Source organism: Syngnathus acus, chromosome 10, assembly GCF_901709675.1.
Source record: "Syngnathus acus chromosome 10, fSynAcu1.2, whole genome shotgun sequence".
NCBI lineage: Eukaryota > Metazoa > Chordata > Actinopteri > Syngnathiformes > Syngnathidae > Syngnathus > Syngnathus acus.
Genome location: NC_051095.1, coordinates 3,633,352 through 3,650,525, shown reverse-complemented (window position 1 = coordinate 3,650,525; position 17,174 = coordinate 3,633,352). Strand labels below are relative to the sequence as shown.

Here is a 17,174-nt window from a genome sequence, read left to right as displayed (position 1 = left end):
TTTCATTTTTATTTTGGCATAAATTTTACATCCGACTAATGCCACTCCCGGTAGAAATTTACCGTCAAACATAAAACCGAGGTGACAGAAAAATAAAACTGAGAATAACTCCCGGTGTATTTAAAACAACAGCTCAGATTTTCAGTCTGCTAGCACATTGCTAATGCTAAGTAGCATCTGTTGCGCTCAAGCGTCGAATTGAATAAAAGCAACATATGTGGAACAAAATGAAAAATAGTCACGTTCGTCTTTATCCTCTGCGAAGAAGGACTGATATTAGTGCCGTACTGATAAGAGGAGTTATAACGTCGGATGGTCTGAAGTTTTTTATTTATTTATTTTAAATAACGCACAAATATTCGGGAGCGCTATTTTTGCTCACCATAATTCTTGTTGTGATTTTAGCGTCGGCTGGAATGGTTTAATTGCATTTTCATTCACTTGAATGGGAAAAAGGTTTTAAATACAATAATGATACTGTGAACAAGCTTTTAAAAAAAAAAAACAAAAAAAAAAAACAGCTAGGGGCGGGTATGATGAACTGCAACAAAGCAGGGTAAGACTGTTTATTGGCTAAATGAATCAACCGCTGTGCTTTATTGGCGTGCGCAATACAATTACTGCACGTTAGCGGACCAGCAAACGTGGCAAACGGCAAATTAAAAAGGCATAAATGCTAGCAGAGAGCCGCAAACAAAAACATCCCATCCAAAACAATGACGGACGTGAGCATCGTCGTGATAAGCATCTGTGTCATTATCATAAATAACACACACGCACGCGCGTGCAATTCGAGCGTTCCCACTCATTCATCAACTCAATCACTCGCTGGATGCGTCGCTGCACAATTGCAATCACCTGAAATTTTTTTTCACGGCTCGCTCCAGGAGGCCACGTAAACGCACGCGCGGACAGACGGACGGAACGCCGTGCCGCACAGGTGCGCTTACACGAAAATACACGCACGTAAGAAACTGGACTTATTCAGCAAAATGGGTGACTCGAAACCCGCTGCAATCATCATAATCGATATTCGAGCTTGTCGACAGCGTGGAAATGCAACAAACAAAAAGAAACGGAGGGAACGCCGGTCGGCATGACGCTGCCAGGGGGATGCCGAGGACTAAAGAAGGGCGAGGAAGGACAAGGTGAGGCCAAGACGGCGATGGCAAAACACATTCAATTATCCATGAGTGACATAAATAAGTAAAATTGGAGGGAAATGGAGCAGCGGAGCTGAAGAAGGGTTAAGAGGGAATGACTAAGACGAGGCAGGACATGGGAGTGCGGTGAGGGTGGGGGGGAATAAATGTGACACTGCTTCACGGCAAAAGCAGCTAATGGCAGCTGCTTTCATCGACGACAATGGGAGGAGACAAAAGAGTGCGGCGAGGAGATAAGAACGTGTGTCATGTACTAATGCCGGCAAGTCGACATCCGGCTGAAACATATCGAAGCCACGCAGGCGGAAACCTTTGCGCCGCTTATTCAGGACGATATTCCCATAGTAGCCTGCGGTCATTCACCTCCTCTTCCAATTCACCGCATCCCTCTTCCTTCTTACCTGACTCATTTGTCAGCCCCGTTTTTCTTTTTTTTGGAAATGAATGCGTCGTAGCTCTGCATCTTCCTGACGCTCCGGCGCTATTTGTGGCTCTGGTGAAGATGGACTGCAGTCATTTGAGACAAATTAGCGGGTATACGCGCGTTGGGAAGCAATGACATGCCGATGCATGTGCAGGCACGGCCTCAGAACAGGGTGAGTCCACGTAGGGCGTGCATTGAAAGCATCTTCCTGCTGCCCAAGTGTTAACGGTGCGGTGGTTCAGCGCGGATTATAATAACTACAATAAAGTCCATGCTAATTTTCCTTAGCCCATCTATGGAGTTTCCCATTAAATGTTAGCGTTAAGCTAGTGGACTTTTATCAGTCGAAACGATATGGGTTGGTGTAACACTTTGGTGTTTGACATACAATGTTCAATTCTTTTTATTTGTATTTATTCTTTTTTTTTAATCAATTCTATTTCTTTTTATGTCAGCCACACGCTCAGCTGTCAATAAAGTGACACTACAACGGCCTGGAAATATGAATGTTACTTAGTCTAGCAACTTCCTGATTATTACATAGAACTGCAAATTTGCACTGTGAAATCTTTTTAGAGCCTCTAATGAATTGGATTATATTATATTATTTTATTACATTACATTATATTATATTATATTATATTACATTATATTACATTATATTACATTATTATTGTTGTTCATATGATCATTATACATTGTTATATTATTAAATACTATATTGTTTTATATATTATTATTTTATATTATATATACATGTGTGCAGTAGAAATACTGTATATACATTCATCAGGGATTTTCCCCCATTGCGGTTGAGTCTGTAAACGATATGCCCGATAAAGGGCGTCACTGTGATGTGTCACCATGATGGATGGATGCGGGCTGACTCGTTGTGAAAGCCATCAATAAAGCTCGTCAATAGAAAGCACTCCAAGCCGATTTCGAGTTGACATTTAATCACTTTTAACTTGCGCGCGCATGAACAGCATGATGATCATCATCATCATCAGCCTGAAGACAATTCCGTTAAGTGGCCTACATGGAGACGAGGCGTTTATGGTTTATTCATTCACTCTCCAGTCACTCACATACGTGTGGCGATGGCTGAATTAAATTCCTTCATGCAGATTTTTCTCACTCTGATGAAGATGTTCATTTGCTTCTGTTATGTCGTTTTTGCCCGCAGTCTCTTAAGATGCGGCAGAGGCGGCTACCCGGGCCTCGGCACTTAATGAGAAGAAAACGCAACTGCTACTGTCCACCCCACAGGGCTGCTTGCGCGTTGCCAGAGGGGGGGGGGGAGATATCTCCCGGCAACACACGATAAATATGTTGCGCCTTACAGACAGGGCTCCCCGCGTTCAATATAAGTCTATCCCACACGGGCGAGCCTGATCCAGCTGAGGATCTGACGGGCTCGCCGTGGTGAGCACTGGGCCGCTCACGCATACTTAACATGAGAGCGGCACAAAGATTACTCACAGCTAAATTAAGGACAAATTGAGGAGGGGAGGGCAGAGTTGGACTGCGAGGCGGGCTTTTTGTTGTTTTGGTTTTTCCCAAATGCTGCACACACAACGTCTGCCACTCAAAAGCCGATATTCCGAATGCTTGGCGAGATTATACAACACGCTATTTTTTGGTCTCTCACACGCATATCGAGGAGAGTGGAGTGAAGGCATTAGTACAGTAGAGTCTTTGGACATCAAGAGTTCTCGACGCGAGGGTGTATTTTCCCACGCGCGAATGAGATATGTTGCTTTCCTTTCTCCGAATGACACAAAAGCATTCTCATATTTACGCGCTATTATTGCGGCGAAGAAATGGGATGTGCGAGGATTCCTTGTCACTCTTCCGCCCGCCTTTGCGTGCACTCGTGGCAAACAACGAGGCGCTCTAAACCCAAAAGAAAGATTCACCCGCACCTCAACAGGTGTGTTTGCTGAGTTTTTTTTTTTTTTACAAACTAGAAACTCCTTCGAGGAACTCAGTTTTGGATTGGGTTTTTTTTCCCCTCCCCCTCCCTTATGTTTTTCCTTTCATCTGCGTAAATAGGGCGCTGTCAGGTAACTTGGCGGTATCCCCTTGTTGGTCATTATTTTTCTGGTTGAGTATTTGGTATCGCCTGTGGTGCAATGACAAGCAAGCTTTTTTTTTTCTTTTCTGATTCTGAAAACTCAACTTGAAAAGAGAGGGGGCAGGATGAGAACGATGAAGCACCACGTGGAGCAAATGAGCCGAAGGGTGACGTTCGGGACGGCACCATCAAGTGGAGAGATGATGGAGCGGCTAGCTATCAAATGTGACAGCGGTGATAACGGAGAGACGGATGGATGTAGGGACGGGAGGTGATGAGAGACAAGCTAACCGGCGCTAAAACAAGCTCTGGTTTTAAAGACGGGAAGGCAGAAATAGCCGCAAACGTTGACAAGGGCACGGGTCCACCGGGCCCGCTGCGAGGATGCCAGGGAAACGGGCGGATATAATCTCCAGCAAACACAGCCGGGCTTTGTTGATCAAACAGCGACTGAAGGGGCTTTCAAGAAGGACTTTAGGGGCTCACAAGACCACCTGCAGTCCGGGGAGGCGACCATTTTTTTTTTTTTTTAATCTGTGCCAGTTTGGAGCTAGTTGAAATGAGGGAAGGAATAGAGAGGCAAGGTGTGAAGTGGGATGGAGGGGAATTTAGGGCAAGACGGGGAGGGCTTTGGCTTTTTAGGATGAAAATGATGTCGAGCACACAGAGAGTCTGATCGGACAGCCTTGGGAAAAAGCCTGACGACGAACGAGCTTGGAGAGAGAATTTAACAAACATGCTTTTTTCTAGTTTCATGCGATTTTCCCTTCACCGGCGTAATCTGCGGCCGGCCACCGGGGCCCGACGACTGCCTGTGCAAACGAGATGACCGCCACACGGCCACCTTCACGCAGGACGCCGCTCCTCTCGGGCCAAGTCAAATCAGCCTCCAGCTCGAAATTAATGCAAAACATTTTCAACGCCGACTTTTGATGGAAATGACTTCAACTGATCGTGTGTGCAAACATACGGAGACTTGCTCCTCGCTCCTCTATGATGCAGTCGGCGTCGCCCAGCCCGACCCACTTGCGGAATCGCATTTAGACACTTTCCCCGCCTCGGAGATAGTCGGAAATTGTAAAAGTTTAACTCCAATTAAGTGTTTGGAGGATCCTTGGGAGAGTTCTGTAAATTTTGTGAGACAGGAAAGGTTGGGTGGGGGCCAGGGCGACAGTCAACGTTCATTTTAAATGTTTATAATGTCAATTTTCTTTGTGACGGGAAGGCATTTGGTTATTTAGCTTCAAAAATAAAATAAAATACATGCGGAATTGACCTTGACAAAATAATCGCATATTGAATTGCAATATTGAGTGGAAAGAAATTACATTTTAAAAAAATGATGCTTTGTGGTGGACATCACTGACAAATCAGATTATATGCAAATTAATATATGTAATTGTAGAATCCCACATTACTTACTCAGTGATTTCCTCCGTCACCGTGTGCTCCACCTGAAGCCGCGAGTTGACTTCAATAAAGTAGTGCTTGCCGTGTTTGTCCACCAAGAACTCCACCGTGCCCGCGTTTTCGTAGCCCACCTGCAGGAGGAAGAAAAAAAAAATGACTCTGGGTTATCTCCTCTGCTCTTTGCAGTATGAATTAAACACTAACATGATGTAAAAAAAAAAAAAAATAATTCCCACAGCAGAAAGCAGACCTATTTGTTCTGATAGACTAAACAAACATAAAAAGAAACTTCAAGAAACCCGATTCAAGCTGAAAAATATCAAATCTGGGACAGGGCTTCACACAAGTCAGACTCCTTTGTTTTATTTTCATCTCATTAAAAAGTAGAGCAAAAACAACCGGGTTTTTTTTTTTTCTTTATCAGTTTTTTGATTTTCTTATTGACAAATATGTTTTTACAAGAAATCAGAATTGCAAACTGGCAAAGAGCCCGGTGATTCATCGTCACTTTGAGAATTGAAGCATAAATGGATGTGCCCTGCAAACAAAAAGGAGAGCTTCCACCAGAATCTCTCACACTAATCATGATGGATACGTAACGCTCAAGGCCCATTGGACGACAGTAAAATATCCACGTTCGCACACAAGGCCGCCGTTACACACGCACACACTCCCCATGTCCAAGGCTACGTACGCATTGCAGCTCAATTTTTACCAATATGCGACCTGTGTCCGATGATTTTTCAACACAAAACAGTCTAAATCGTATCGGTATCGTATTTTTTCAATGCGAGCGCAGTCTGAACAGGCTTGTGACTGTTTTGATGTAAAAAAAAAAAAAGAAAATGTTAAACTTTTCATATGGTGCTCCCCCTCCCGCCTGCTAAACTCAGTTTGCGCTTGTTTCTGTCCTTGGAGTTCAAAGACTGGAGGGATTGTTATGCTCGCCGCCACTCGTCTTCTGTTTGGATTCTTCGCCGAGACGTCCTTGCGGGGAAAGCTGAGAGGACTTGCTCTGAAGCACCAAGCAGATGCACAAAGCCTAATTGCAAATGTCTGCTATGTTAGGTGAGGGGGGGAAGAGAAAAATAAAAAAAGGTGTTGGCGATACAGCTGCACTCACAATGTGTAGCAGCGGTAGAAAATGGCGACGGCGCAGAGGAGAAATAATGCTGTGAGCACCTCTCAAAACTGCCAGCCTGAATGTTCGGCGCTAGGCGACAGTAAACAAGCACTCGGCTCAACCGCCTGGAGACATCCGGGCACATTGTCCAGATGAATTTGCGCCAATTGCACTAGGAAAAGACCAGTGTCAACAGAAATATCTGGCTGTGTGATTACTTGCACATCCACCAAGCTGCGTCTGGTACCATTTTGGAGAAAGGCTAGGCCGTAACGTAATCGTGATGAATGATCGAGGTTATGTGATTGTGGTCGCTGATACATTTTAGGGAAATTGACACGTTCGTAACGTTCCGACAGGTGTAAGTCTCTTCTTCGCTATTTGAATCTCATAAGGTAGCGCTGCCTTCTGCTGGTCGGAATTGGCGTTACACTATTTACCTCATTATTGCGATTGTGATTTACATCGTGTGTCCCCCGTTGTATTTTATTTTGGACGTCTGTAATGCTGAATGAGACTTTTTAATTTTTTTTGTTCATATTTTCCATTTTCTTTATGGACAGTAGTTCATATCGTAAACTCTCTAGCTCATTTATTTATTTATTCATTTATTTATTTATGTCTATTCATTTAATTATTCATTTGTTATTTTATGCATTTTTTTACATGTGTGTGTTTATTTTTATTTATTTAGTTGTCTATTTATTTATTTACTTATTCGTTGGTTATTTTATGTATTTTCTACGTGAGTGTTTCTTTTTATTTATTCAGTTGTCTTTATTTAATTGTTTATTTGTTTGCTTATTTATTTATTTATTTATTTACATAGCTTGGCACTGTGAAATTAAATAATAAAATATATTATACTAGTGAGGCGAATTATTATTTGAATTGTGTGAGGATAAATTTGTCACGTGATTGGTTAAAGAAATCATCAGCAAAAGTAATTCTCAAGGCTGTGGGCAGATTTTAGTGACATGCTAGCAAGTAGAAGCTGAAATTGGATTTGAAAAAAAAAAAATGTACATGCTGGAAGCAGGGCAGCCTAGAAAAATACTAGCAACCGAAGCAAATAGACAGATGAAACAAATTTTTGAATTTAGGATGTAAATCTATTTTTGATGTGTAATTTGAGCTGCTCTGCGGTGTGATCAAATATATTCTGGGAGGGGTGAGAAAAAGAGTGCTTTTATGCCACTTGTTCTTCCCTGCCTCTTGAAGCTAAAAGAGTCCTCTCAACAGTTCAACATGGTAGATGTGATGTTTTGGTCTTGTGGGAAAAAAAAAAAAAAAGGAAAAAAATTAATAATGTGGAGTGCACTGCTTGAATTAGAATTTCTGACATCCTCTCCAAATATTGCAAATGGTTTTTAAGGGTGAAGTGCTTGCAGAGAGCGAGAGAGAGAGAGAGAGAGCGCGAGGCTGATAAGTCGCCTTAGCTTGTTCGATTATTGTTTGTTAATTTGTAGGATTTTGCAAAAAGTACTTCAGTAAACTTTGAAGAATCCATCCCAGCCACTCGCTCTCCTCCCCTGTTTCAATTCAACCCCCATCAATTTATCATTCTGCTGCATTTCATATGCTGTTTATTTTGTGCGATGCTTTCCTCCAGTGCAATACTGCTCTTTTTACCTCGCAGGTAAATTTATGTGCATATACGCAACATTTGCAGCATTTGCATATTTTTTTCTAACAGACAGCGCTAAGCCATTGCTCCCGTGTTTATTTACAGATTCATATTTTGACTACTATTTCTATGCGATGCTGAGATCAACACTATCTAACCCAATGGCGAATGGTAATTGTAAACTCAAGTTTATACACAAAATTTGCAACAACCCAGTGAACTCCCCTTTGTAAAAATTTGGAGTGGTGACTTGAGATAGAGTGACTCATCATTCTATTTATTTATTTTTTCTTCGAAATGTGAGGATAAATGATATGCACAGTTTTTCAAAAAGAGGCTTCAAGCTGTTTATTCCAGTGTCAAACATGAGACCAAAAAAAAAAAAACCTCACGAAACTTCGCCTTAATAAAGTAATATTAGCTTGAGGCTAACAAACAATGCATAACGTCATTGAGATGCTAACGAATAGCATTGGCATAGTGGATCTATGAACACAAACAGTGCAGCATATAGAGAACGGTTTTTTTTGTTCTTATTAAAAAAAACAGTACCACATTTTTTGGGGGGCCGAGCTGAAGCAGATTAATGTCATTCTATTCATTTTGTGGAAGAAATAGTTTGAGTGTATTGGTTAAGGCCTGACTAATATATTTGGCAGAATGAAATTCTGATAAAGCCAATGATTTTGTGGTAGTTTATTATTTTTTTTAAATTTAAGCCATACAAACAACACAACAAATATTCTTCTTGAAAATGTAAGCGTGAAAATCTTCTCCGGCAGTATGCTAAGTGACGTAATATTTTATGACGAAAAGACTACATTTAATGTAGCGGTGAAATGGCAATATCATTTTTTCCCCCCCCATCATTTCAAAGCAGTTAAGGCGTATTAATTCAACAGCATGCATTAATCAAAATGCAAACATTGAGCAAGCAACTCAAAAATGCTCCTCTGATATCGGACTAAAAACGTCTTGCGATGACTGTTTGCTCCCCATGTCCTCCATTTTATGTGTTTGCATATTTTCGAGTTTAATCATTCGGGGTACAGTCAATTCTCTGTAGGCGCATTCCACTCTCGCAATTTATTTTTAGTGCTCTTCTTTTGCAAGGTCACAGTGAATATTTAAAATGCGTAAAGAATGCTTCTAATAATATACAGGAAATGGGACTCTTTCCTAAATCCCCAGAAAGAAAACATAAGACAAAAGCATCCCTTTCCTTTCCCTGACATAATCAAGCAAAGTCAAGTGGCGACGCGCCGTGAGGCCAGAAAAGCCTTTTTCCTCGTCGCTCATGCCTTTCATTTGCTCGCGCTGAGCGGGGAAATAGCATGAACCGGAAAATTGCCACTGTGTCGCTTCCTTTTCATTTCCAATTCTGGGGTGAGACACGAGAGCATCTTAAAAAGTGAAAGGCGGCGTGTCGTGAGTTGGCTGCAACTTTGTTCCTCTGCAAACCTGTCTCTCGCTTCTCTGGCAAGAACTGCTGTTGGGGATTCTACCTTAATCTTATCCAATTCCCACTCAGACTCTGGACACACAATTCTCGTCGGGTTCATCGCTGATAGAAGTGAAGACACACACACACACACACACACACACACTCGCCAATACGTCAGCTCCATTTGTGTGGTAAGACCTTTCTAACCTCCTTTACTGCCGCCACACGCGCACACTTATCCACACCTTTATGACTACGAGTCCAAAAATAATGGTAATAGTCTTCCCGCGACTAACTCTCCGTGAAATCTAATTAAAAAGCATTGCAGATGTGGCTAGGAGGTTCAAAGGTCACACGTGGGCAGATGGCAAGGGAGCAATGCACGGGCATGGTAGAAAGGAAACAATCGGAGTTCCAAATGAGAAGCGATGGAGCTTGACACAAATGTTTGTTGAATAAGTAAAGTAGCACTTTAAACTTTTTTTTTTTTTTGTGCCGCACCATATTAAGTTGTTGGTTATAATTACCACATTGATGCTAGTTTCATTAGCCTGTCTATGTATTTTTTCCACAGGGTATTAGCATTAAGTTAATATCTATTAGCATTAAGCTAGTGGAATAATTTGAAGACTTTATGCTGTTAAGTTAGCCCTAGCGACGGCTTGTATCTTGAAAACGTCAGATGACTTCTAAGTGGAGGTACCGCTGTACTCGTATTATTCAGCGAGAGAAAGATGTCGAAGACGGATATTTTACGAGAGGGGTACAATGAAGCCGTAAAGTGGACCCAAAGAAGCTAAAGAGAAAGCGGAGAGTCGTCTGAAATTCTATCCATATTTATGCGTAATATAAGAGGCCAAGTACAACATTGAGGGCTCGTAAAAATGGATGTTAACTATCAATTAATGGGAGGAAAAAGCATCCAAGTAGAGCCATAATTTTCGACATATTGAGGGAAGAGGAACGCCAACCCGATTCATTTAATGACACTGTAAAAATAAAAGGTTACCACGTTAAAAGTGGCCGCATTTTTCTTTTTGACCTACATTGCGTCATAACCTTTTCCTGCCCTAGGTTGCGAGCTCCCCATTTCAGATTTTACATTTTACTTCTTAATGTAATCTATATATACGTATGAATTAGTCACACATTTATCGATGGACGAAAATCGACGTAGTGACCATGTGACTGACGATACGGTGGACCACGATATTCTGTTGGCAAGAATTTGTGTGTTACCACTGTGCCTCACTGTCGAACGGTGTTCCACAGAGTTCAATTTTAGGGCCCTTGCTGTTTATATTGTTCCATCTTAAGAAAGTAATATTTACTTTTACCCGCGAAGCAAAAAGGATGCTTTAAGTAGTAGCCAAGTAGCTGGCATGTAAATATTACATTTTTATTCAGTTACTGATTTTCCAGTGGCAAATAAGCAGCCATTCCTTGTGATCTTAGTAAATCAGGCCCTCGGTGTAAAAATTTCTCACTTCTCGGAACCCTGATTCCGTGCTCATCTCAGTCTTAGAGCTCTCTCACTGGCCCAGATCTGCTCCCCCTCCCAACCCCCTTGCGCCGTCAGCACTTTAATGGAAGCATAATGAGCTTCTTGTCTGTGAAATGATGAAAAAGTAGAGGGAATAAAGCCACCTAGTGATCACAGAGCGCCACACGAGCACACACGGCCACGCGTGCAACCGTGCGCCAATAGGATCTATTCTCGGCGCTGATATTGGAAACATAAAATGTTGGGGGGAAAAAAAAATAAGGTTTCCGCTTTCATAACGCATACGTCGTGCATAAAGAGCAAGGACACACGGGAAGAGTGGGAGTCGACACGATGAATGTCTGTGTGTCCTAATTATGTATATGTGATGTGTGTATTATACATACAAAGCGCCCGGTGTCGACACAACACACTCCTTCTCGGCAACCCACGCATCCTCGTTTGCATGCGTTTTGCATTCTATTACTTACTTTGTCTTCTTTATCACATGGAAGAGCCTTCGGTGCTATTTATAGAATTTCTCTAGCCACATAAAGAAGCTTAGCTTTGAGTTAACTTCTAAACAAAGTATATAAACAAGTCAAACAAGATATTATTACTATGAAAACCATTCCTCTGTGTCTGAAGGTTAAATACAGTGCAGTTGTGCGAAGCCTCGCTGATATAAAAGCAACTTAGAAGAATCCACAGAAAACCCTGAGCTAATTAGACAGATCGTTTTGTTTTTCTTGCCCGCGGACATCTCGGAAGAGCCTCCTTGCATGTTAAACACGATCCGCGTCAATGAAGATAACCTATTATTTATTTCTTGAGCGCACTTAGCCCTTGTGCTGGCTTTAAGGAAAAGTTGAAACCTCTCTTTTTCGATTTGAAAGGAGCTTGATCTGCTTGGAGGGCAGACGGCATCTAAGCGCTGCAAGAACTCCATCACGATCGGCACTTGAAAGCACCGCAGGCACCCGACACGTTCGGGGAAATATGAAAAAGGAAGAAAAAAAAAAAAGAAGGTTCTTAACCCTAAGATAAAAGCGACATCGGGTCGATACTGGCCTCAAATTAAGGTATCGAGTAATATTGGGAACTGTCAACACCAACCACTGATACTTATAGCTAAAAATTTATTTATAAGGAAGACAATTTACTGATCTACTGCAATTAAACGTACAAAACAGGTCCATGAAGGACCAGATGTTGAAAGTAATTATAACATCTATGCTAAAAATGTTAGCATGACACGGTTCACTGTACAGAGCGCCAAGTTAAGGTGGATTCGGGCTAACTTTCAACACTCAGTCCGTCCACAAACAGCCTCTCAAACACCCCAGAGAAGATTATGATCAAAATATTTCAAAGAAGCAAAAAATGTCTAATGAGTTGTCAAAAGCCAGTCTGCATAAAATCTCCCCCCCCCCCCCCCCCCCCGCCTCCATCTCGAGACGCCCGGTGTAAATGTTTGCGCGTAATAATGCTTTTGTCAGCGCCGATCTGCGCTGTCTGGAGCTACACAAGCATGAAATTACTTCACACCGTTCTTTCTGCGAGAGAATTCACCAGCATTTGCATGCAAAAAGACGCTTTGGCTTACTCACAGACAACAGAGAACGCAATGGACAAATTGCAGGCATGCATGTGTGTAAGTGATTACCAATGAGAAATCATTTGCAGAATTCTGAGGCTATGTGCAAGGGATCAGAGGTGGCAAAAATTCTCACATAAGAATGGACTGATTCAACTTTGGTACTTAATTAAGTCACTGCCAGTTAATATGGATTTTTTCATTTATATTGCCGTCAATGGCAGTGAATGTATTCACTGCCAGCCCAGGAAAAATGGATCGTCGACGTCTCTAACCGTCAATGGCAGTGAACGGGTTAAAAAATGTAAAAAAAGTACTAAAATGAGTTTTTCTGTGAATTCTAAACAATACTTGTTTTGATAACTTGTGTTTCTATAGTTTTGCTAATATTGTGAATTTGAGAAACGCAAAGATGCAAAATTAGCTAATTTGTTTTTTTTTAATTCTTTTTTCCAGGTGAGATGGAGAATTTTCGAGTGCCCGAAACTGGTAATTTTGAGGCTGGCACAGGACAAAAATTATTTTAAATTGAGTGACAAATGGATTTTGCTTCTTTCAATCTCATGTCGAGAAAAATACAGCTATGTGGGGTTTTTTTTTCCAAATTAGTTAATACTGTCAGCATAAAAATTGAGTTTGAAGAAACCACTAATCACCACGACAGTGCGACACCTAGTACAGAAGCCATAATAGCAGGTTGAATGTCCGCAAGAACATGTCATTACTGCCCAATGAGACGCTGATTAGCATGAAAAGGCTACAATTGCATCGCTTATTTAACAAGTACATACGTGTGCGATTTATTCACTCCGAGGCTTTGCAAGAAGATGCTCGAGTACAATTTTCTGCTTAAGAGCAACTCATTGTTTTGTGTTTGGTGGCGGGCGATCGAAGTGGAACGTTGCTAGGGAGCAGCTTTCAATCCCTGCCGAGAGACTAGTTGAGGTTGAAGCGAAAGGCTTCTGTGTCCTCCCAGTGGGGGCCACGCCAAAGTGCTTTCCCTCTCATTTGCAAGGATTGTACACATTGAGAGGGCACTTTCGGCCACAACATTGGCTGCACTCCAAAAAATGGGATTAATAAAACAAAACCACAATAAAGTAATGCATATGTATTCGAATAAACTGGGTTTTTTTACAGATAAATGCTTTGTGCTCTTTGTTAGCCTTATGCTACAATAAAGGCAAATTCAACCAAGCGTGTCATACTTTTGCGCATTCTCCACCATCCACTTGCGAGTATTTGTGGCAGTGTGAAATTTGTGATTTCAGAAAGTCCCAAAATCATTTGTGACATCCAAAAATACTATCTATGCTATATTTGTTATTTATTAGATTGAAGTAATCAATAAAGAGAAAGGTTAATGTTGTAAAATGTTCCAACAAGATGTTAAAAATATATATATATATATATATATATATCATGTAATTAATTTCATTCATATAATTTAATTGATATAGCGTATTCTGAAAAATGCCCTCATGCTACAACTGACACATTTTGCCTTGATTGCAGCTATTTCATCTTATTTAGAATTTAGCAGTGACACATTATTCGATCATATGGTTCGTTAAATGTGCGATTTGATGCTGCTTTTAAGGAGACGTCCCGAACGTGTTCAAAGAGTCGTCATTACAGGAAGAGGGGGAGGGGGGGGCGATCAAACCAAAAAAAAAAAGAAAAATCAGTCTTGTGCCATGACCAATAATCATCCCCGGCCAGTGTAAACACTTGGTATTCTGCCCCTCTCTTACATAAGATATTCTCTCTCCGTTATTTCTTTGGCAAATCCCTTGTCCTTGTCTTCATCTGCTATCTGCGTGAAATCTCCTCTTTGAGCTTCCCCCCCCCAACCCACCCACGCCACCCACTCCTTCAGATGATGCTGTCAAAGCTACTTTAGGCCAAAGTCAGGCAGCCTGGATATTATTAAGAGTTGATTCCAAATACACTCATCACATTTTATTTCCACAGATTTCAAGTTCACTCACACACACATGCGCTTGGGACTGCACTACAAATGTCCTTTAAATACTTTAAAATATGAAAACACCTATTAAAAAAACATGAAGTACATTTGAACCCAAAAAAAAAGCATAAAATGCACATTCAGCATAAAACATAAAAGTACAATATGGACTGTCGTGTCATGAAATGTTGCTAGCGCAAGTTAAATGTCATTGGTTGTTTTTCTCCTCATTGGCTCTAACTATTGTCAAACTTTCTACTTCCTACAGTGACACATGTTTGAGTGCTATAAAAAAAATATATATATATACACACAACACAGCTTGGGGAGGGAGCACTTACCATTTTGGCGAGATTGACAGCGTCCGAATGAAGCCGGTTTCTTAGCTGAGGGTCCAGTTGGAAACCCGGCGCGATCTCCACCACCTTTAAAGTAAGGTCACAGTGTTAGCGACAAGCTAGCATGTCACAGTATGTTTGCACGATGGAGAGAACACGTCTCTATTTGGTCGCTTTTTTGAGACAAGAGTGTGATACAACATTTTTAAGCTGAAGATTGAGGGGGGAAAAAAAAAATGCTGGGCTGTGAGCCAAGGAAATTCAGTTGCGCACCAAAAATAAAAACAAAACACAGCAGGAGGTCAATTAGCCTTCTTATCGCAGCTCTGAATTTCACTTCTAAGACAGAGGGACTAAAAATATCCCATCAGTACTCCACCATTCCAAATCTATTCCAACAGGCGACTCTTCTTGTGAGCGAGGGGCCAGGGAAAAAAAAATCTTAGATTTAGGCCAAATGCAGATCAAGTCACGTCAGCTCAAAAAGCAGCGCGCCTAGCTAGCATATTAATATGATCAGCATGAAAGTTACACGCGTAGCGCATATATGATGACAGGACACTTTCCGTGAGTCGGATGTTTGTGCATTTATTAAGGTGACGCGATTACCGCTAATTAATTGGGAAGGAATCAAAGAGCAAGCAAGGGGCTGGAATGAATTCCCAAGATAATTCCGAGAGCAAAGTCCATTTGATGGAGGCTTCTTTAAGCGCCGCAGATAACGGCATTAGGACATTTTCATTGCCGTATTATCCTCTCGGTACCTGCGGCACGCGCTGTAATCTCCATTATCACAATCGAGTATTAATATGTTGCCTAATGAGACGCTCGGCGGAAGACAAAAGCTTCTCGTGAAGTTTTATCGTAACGTGCCGCGCTTGAAGGAGAGACCTTTGTGCCGAGTGTGAGAACGTCACCTTTTGGTGGCGCCGCTGAATGGAGCAGTCTCTCTCGTAGAGGTGGATGACATTACCGTATTTATCTCCTGCGGGGACACACAATCCAGAAGGTGAAAACAATTGACCTCCCCCCCCCACTCAAAAGTAAAGGGGGAAAAAAATAGATACATATATTTAAAAACCGGTAGTGCTATGACTCGTTTCCAGAAAAAAGCCCAGAGGTAAATTTCATATTTTGTTCCACAAATCGATGCCCACGTCGTGTGTTATTTTGACGCTTTATTAACCAATTGATGGTGTTGGAAAATAGCTTGAAAAATCAATCGATAAGTGTTGTAATACTTTACTCGCACTGCCGCGTGATATTATGGAGCATCATGTTGTTTACGCATAACAAACGAAAATACATTGAGTCTGTTTTGTTAGCTCATTCGCTGCCATTGACGGCTAAAAACGTCAAAAATGTATTTGCCCCAGAGCTGGCAGTGAATGAGTTATAAATAATCATAATTAAAAAATATAAGAGTAAAATAATAAGAGTAAAATAAGTTATGCTGCACACAGACTGTGCTTCAAAAATTAAATACAAAAAAAATGAATAAATAAAATATGTATATAAATATTTTTTTTAAAAGTCCAATTAAATACTTTAAAAAAACACATTTAGGTGAAGTGAAATCCATAAAAACGTCTTAAGGGTGTCTGCATCTGTTAAACGTAACTCATAAAGTATCTTTAAGTACCTAACTTGTAAGCAATAAGGTACTTTCGAAGTCATGTGATCAGTAGTAAGGTAATGGATTCACCGTGGCAACACCGCCGGGGAGCTCGGTCCACTCGGGAATAGGCGCACGTCGTCAAGTGCACTTACCGAGGATCTGCACTTCAATATGTCTCGGTTTTTCAATAAACTTCTCCACAAACAGAGCGCCATTGCCGAAAGCCGTCAGCGCTTCCGAGTAGGCCCGCTGGTAATTCTCTTCAAGTTCCTGACAAACAGAGCAAGAAAATCCATAAGCATCAGTCAGGAGGCAAAAAAAAATAGCTCTTCGTAATAAACAATGCAAACGTCAACTTGTGCACCTCGGCAGCTGGTCGTTACATTTTTAAGTTGGAAAACCTTTGCTGGTATATTATCCAATTTATCACTTTCCATTTTTGCCTTTCCTTCCATCAGCGGAGAATTTGTTGCAAACGATCCACGGGGAGACAATGCGGCACGGAGGCGCAAGGGCGAGTCAAGGTCGTGACTCAATCTGTGTTGTCAGTCTGCGACATCTTGCCGGGCCATCGTGTGAAATCCGACTTTGGGACGAGGCGAGAGGTGACTCACTGCGGCCAACCCGGGGCTGTCCTCTCCAAGGGAGGCAAAAGAAAGGCCGTGGCATGCGTCACGAGTGCCAGCCCAAACTTTGACTCAATAAACAAGACGACTTCTTTGGTTATGTGACCAGCTAGCGGAAAGGATAATTAGCATTCTAATTAGCAGCCAACATTTAGCGCTGTATACACAGGCTAAATGATGAGAGTGAAATTGAATGGACAAATGCCACCACCAAAAAAAAAAAAAAATGTAGTTTCGAAGAAACCCGGCAAGCAATCTGTGATGTGTCAGGATTG

General features: G+C 41.5%; 1 protein-coding gene across 1 annotated transcript in view; it reads right to left on the bottom strand.

Annotated features, from left to right (window-relative positions):
- The window catches only part of LOC119128085 (pyruvate carboxylase, mitochondrial-like), a 114,199-nt gene that overhangs the window by 86,901 nt on the left and 10,124 nt on the right, over positions 1-17,174 (bottom strand). Inside the window, exons 7-10 of the mRNA XM_037260201.1 lie at positions 16,426-16,543; positions 15,573-15,640; positions 14,659-14,742; positions 5,087-5,205 (exon numbers count right to left, since the gene is read on the bottom strand). Of these exons, the coding sequence (XP_037116096.1) occupies positions 5,087-5,205; positions 14,659-14,742; positions 15,573-15,640; positions 16,426-16,543 (389 nt within the window). The remainder of the gene's footprint in view (positions 1-5,086; positions 5,206-14,658; positions 14,743-15,572; positions 15,641-16,425; positions 16,544-17,174) is intronic.